This window comes from Ursus arctos, unplaced genomic scaffold (assembly GCF_023065955.2).
Source record: "Ursus arctos isolate Adak ecotype North America unplaced genomic scaffold, UrsArc2.0 scaffold_36, whole genome shotgun sequence".
Classification (NCBI taxonomy): domain Eukaryota; kingdom Metazoa; phylum Chordata; class Mammalia; order Carnivora; family Ursidae; genus Ursus; species Ursus arctos.
Window position 1 is genome coordinate 46,183 of NW_026623050.1, and position 3,824 is coordinate 50,006.

At 43.6% G+C, this 3,824-nt stretch overlaps 1 protein-coding gene across 1 annotated transcript; it reads left to right on the plus strand.

Annotated features, from left to right (window-relative positions):
- Positions 1-2,044: 2,044 nt before the first annotated feature.
- NOP10 (NOP10 ribonucleoprotein) lies at positions 2,045-2,860 on the plus strand. Its single transcript, XM_026480090.4, has 2 exons — positions 2,045-2,170; positions 2,483-2,860. Exons 1-2 carry the CDS (start codon positions 2,117-2,119, stop codon positions 2,621-2,623), a joined length of 195 nt encoding a protein of 64 aa, XP_026335875.1. The 5' UTR covers positions 2,045-2,116; the 3' UTR covers positions 2,624-2,860.
- Positions 2,861-3,824: the final 964 nt, after the last annotated feature.

Consider the following 3,824-nt stretch of genomic DNA (forward strand, 5'->3'; position numbering starts at 1 on the left):
CACTAACAGTGGCTGTCTGGACGCCTCCAGAATGAGACAGTCAGGTCCAGGACCCAGAGAGCAACCTGGCCCCAGTAGATACACAGGGATCCAAGGAAGGGAAGATAAAGATCAGATCAAAACAGAACTAGAATCTAGGATTCAAAGCATTCTGCATTGGGGGAGGGGAGGGAAGCAGGGGCAGAGGTAGAGAAAGACGCCAAAGGGCCCTGGTAAGTAAGCAGTCACCAGGAATTCCCTCCAAATCAGAGTATGGCAACACAATTGTTGTGTGTCTTTTTAGGGCAGTTTGTAAATTCTTTCTGATCCCAGCATTACAGTTTTACATCTTGGTTACCTATACATTTCTTCACCAATATATATATAGTTTTATGTCCTGCAATCCCACCCAGTTCTGTAATGACTTCCTATTTATAGCAGGTTGTGACAGCCCCTTGGCTTAATTCAATGTCGGCTATATTTTCCAAACCAAATTCATAGCATAAAGTCTGTGCACTTAAGGAGCAAAGAAACAGAATATTTGAACCTAGGATTGTCTCAGAAAATCAGGGTGTATGATTGGGTGCATGCATATCATTTCCTTAGAAAGCCGTCCTGCAGGGGCGCCTGGATGGCTCAGTCGGTTAAGCGGCTGCCTTCAGCTGAGGTCATGATCTCAGGATCCAGACCAGCGGCAGGCTCCCTGCTCAGCAGGTGGCCCTGCTTCTCTCTCTCCCTCTGCCTGCTGCTCCCCCTGCTGTGCTCTCTCACTCTCTTTCTCTCAAATAAATAAATAAAATCTTAGAAAAATAAATAAATAAAGCTGTCCTGCAGTACCAAATAGTCCAGTACCATCAGCTCTGCAGTCCACAGAAGGTTCGGTTTACCGATGGCTGAAAAGCACCACTTTATCAAAAACTGCCATTCAGCCTAAAATCCCAAAACTAAAAAAGTCCTTCTTTTTGTTAAATTATTTTGTTGTTTAAAAATTTTGTTAAATAATTTTAGTTTTTGAAATGACAAATACATTAGCATGGTCCAAAAGTAAAACTTTGCAAAATGGAATATACACCAAGTGTCCTTCCCAACTCCTTTCCTCTGGAGCTGATATCTCTCTCTCTCTTCCTCTCTCTCTCTCTCTTTTCTTTCTTTTTGGAACCAATTTCTTTATCCCAGAGGAAACCAATAGTATGTTTCTTGTGAATCCTTGCAGAGATATTTTATGCAGCTACAAGCAAACACAGACTATATACTTTTAAAAAAGAAAAATGCTTTCAGGCTTTTCTTGGTTATAAAATTAACGTATGTTCCAACGTTTTTGCCATTGTAAATAATACTGTAACGATCGTCTTTGTAATATCTGAGTTCCAATTGTCGTTTTTTAAAGCCCAGAGTTCTATAAAGAGAATTTCTACGTTCCTTTAAAATTTCGAAATAACCCTAGGAGGTGCATCGTATCATGCTATTATTAGCTACTCACCACTATAAGAAAGAGCGCTGGATTTGTGGTGAAGAGACCTGAGTTTAAATCTTGGTTCGACCCCTAAAATATACTTCACCAGTTTCATAAAATAACTTCACGCTGTCTTCGCTGTACCTAATATTGAATACCCATCATGCACTCTTTACCGCCAATACTTTGAAATAGGACGGGGGAACCGGATGTGAAAGAGGGGAGGGAGGAAAACTTTCTTCTTTATACGCTAAGGTAAAGGGGCTCTGAATCCTGGAGACTTTGTTTCTCCAGGCACTAGACACCCACTGCCCGTGAAATGGGTGTGCATCTCGAGATAAAGACAGGATTCTATTCACCAATGTTCAACTCGTATCCATTCCTACCCCCCTCTAACTCCTAGCAGTGTCTTGCACACAGTGGGCACACTCCACGTGTCTCCCAACGCCTGCAAAGTTGCAACTGGAAGCCAACGCCTGCAAGGTTGCAACTGGGTTGCAACTGGGCCAAATCCTGCACTAGTTCGCCCCCTTCTGGCCAGCTAGAGAGAGAGGCCTAAATGGACTACATTTCCCGGCAGGCCTTGAGAGAGACTTCCGGCTTTACCGGAAGGAAATTGACAAACACGTGAGACCAATAGTTAGAGCTGCAGACGAAATTGGAACTTCTGGCTTCGGTGTGGTCATGTTTCTCCAGTATTACCTCAACGAGCAGGGAGACCGGGTCTATACGCTGAAGGTGAGGAAAGAAAACAAAAACAAAAAACAACGGGTTGTAAATGGTCATGGTGAGAAGCATAGGTGGGAGAAGCGGTTGAGACCCGCCACCGAATTCCCTAGGTGGGTGAGGGGAACTTGAAAGCCCAGAAGCCACGAGTGTGGAAGGAGTGTAGGACTAGTTGATCTGACCGTCGCGTGTCCTGTCTTCCTGTTCACCTTTTTTCGCGCAGCCCCCTCCCCATCCCAGCCTGTGTCTCCCTGATGACGCCAGTGACTGAGTTTTCCCACCGCTCCTGTACTGAAATTATGTCTCTCTCTCTTCCTCGAGCAGAAGCTTGACCCTATGGGCCAGCAGACCTGCTCGGCGCATCCCGCTCGGTTCTCCCCAGATGACAAATACTCTCGACACCGAATCACCGTCAAGAAACGTTTCAAGGTGCTCATGACCCAGCAGCCGCGCCCTGTCCTCTGAGGGTCCCTTAACGTCATGTCTCTTCTGCTGCCCCTCAGAGACTTTCCGAAACCCAGCTCTTCAGACTGTGAGCCTTGAAGCCCTCTTACCACCCTTGCTCTTTGGAATCCGATTTCATCGTTACCCTCGATCATGCTTGTGTGAAGCAGTCATGGTAGCATCCGTCTTAGCGGAACAAGTTTGAATCTTCTTTCCATGTTTTGAATCACTGCTGGGTGATTAAAATGATTTGAAAAAGCTCCTGTTGTATGTTGTGGGGAAAAAGGAGGGGTTTAAAAACAAAAAAGAGGGAGATGAGAAGGAAGAGCACCCCAGCGGTACAACAAAGAGTACTTGGAAGAAAAACTTAAGTCAGTGCTGTAGCAGTAATGCTATGCGCGATAGGGTGTTGGGGAACGGGAAGAATGGTTGAGATTCTTCCACAACTGCCGCCATTCACTGAAAAATACCCTTGTTCTCATTTAAGTAATTTGCCCCTTGAAATGACGTTTTGACTCAAAATGGAGGAGTTGCTTGAAAAATGGCAGCTATATTGTAGAGGGAGTGCAATGAATTGGAAGTCAGGAAAGCAGGATTTTCCCCTCCGCATAACTTTGAGAAAGTCACTTACCCAGTTTTGTCTCATTTTTCTCATCATTTCTAAGCCTTCTTCCAACTTGAAATTTGGTAGGGTTCAGTGGTGGATGTCAATATATCTACACTGTGTTGCAAAGAGAACTGTTGTGATTACAAATGCCTTGATACCTATATACTCCCCCCTGAAAATATTCCCAGGTTTTTAGTTCTCTCCATCAAGGAATTGTCTTCTCACATACACCTAACTTTATATTCTCCTTGGCAGCCAGCTGCTTTGTGGAACTCTACACAAATCTTAATTTAGAAGATGAGGTATGAGAGATTCAAGCACGGATTTTGCTGTTTTTTAAGCTATTGTTGGGGTTAATTAAAAAACAACAACAAAAAAACCCTGGGAAATTTCTTAGGACAGTTCATAGTAGAGGGATGATGAGGCAAAATACTGTATATAAGCTTTCAAGAAATGCTAGCTTGCTTCCTCTCTTTGCAAAGTTAATCAACTCATTATTTTCCAATCTTCCCGTTTGTGGCTTTTGACACTGGATTTGAATGTTTGCCTCATGCCACTGATTTAAAAATTGCTTTATGGAGATTGTGTTCTAATTATACAACCTTTTCTTTTTTT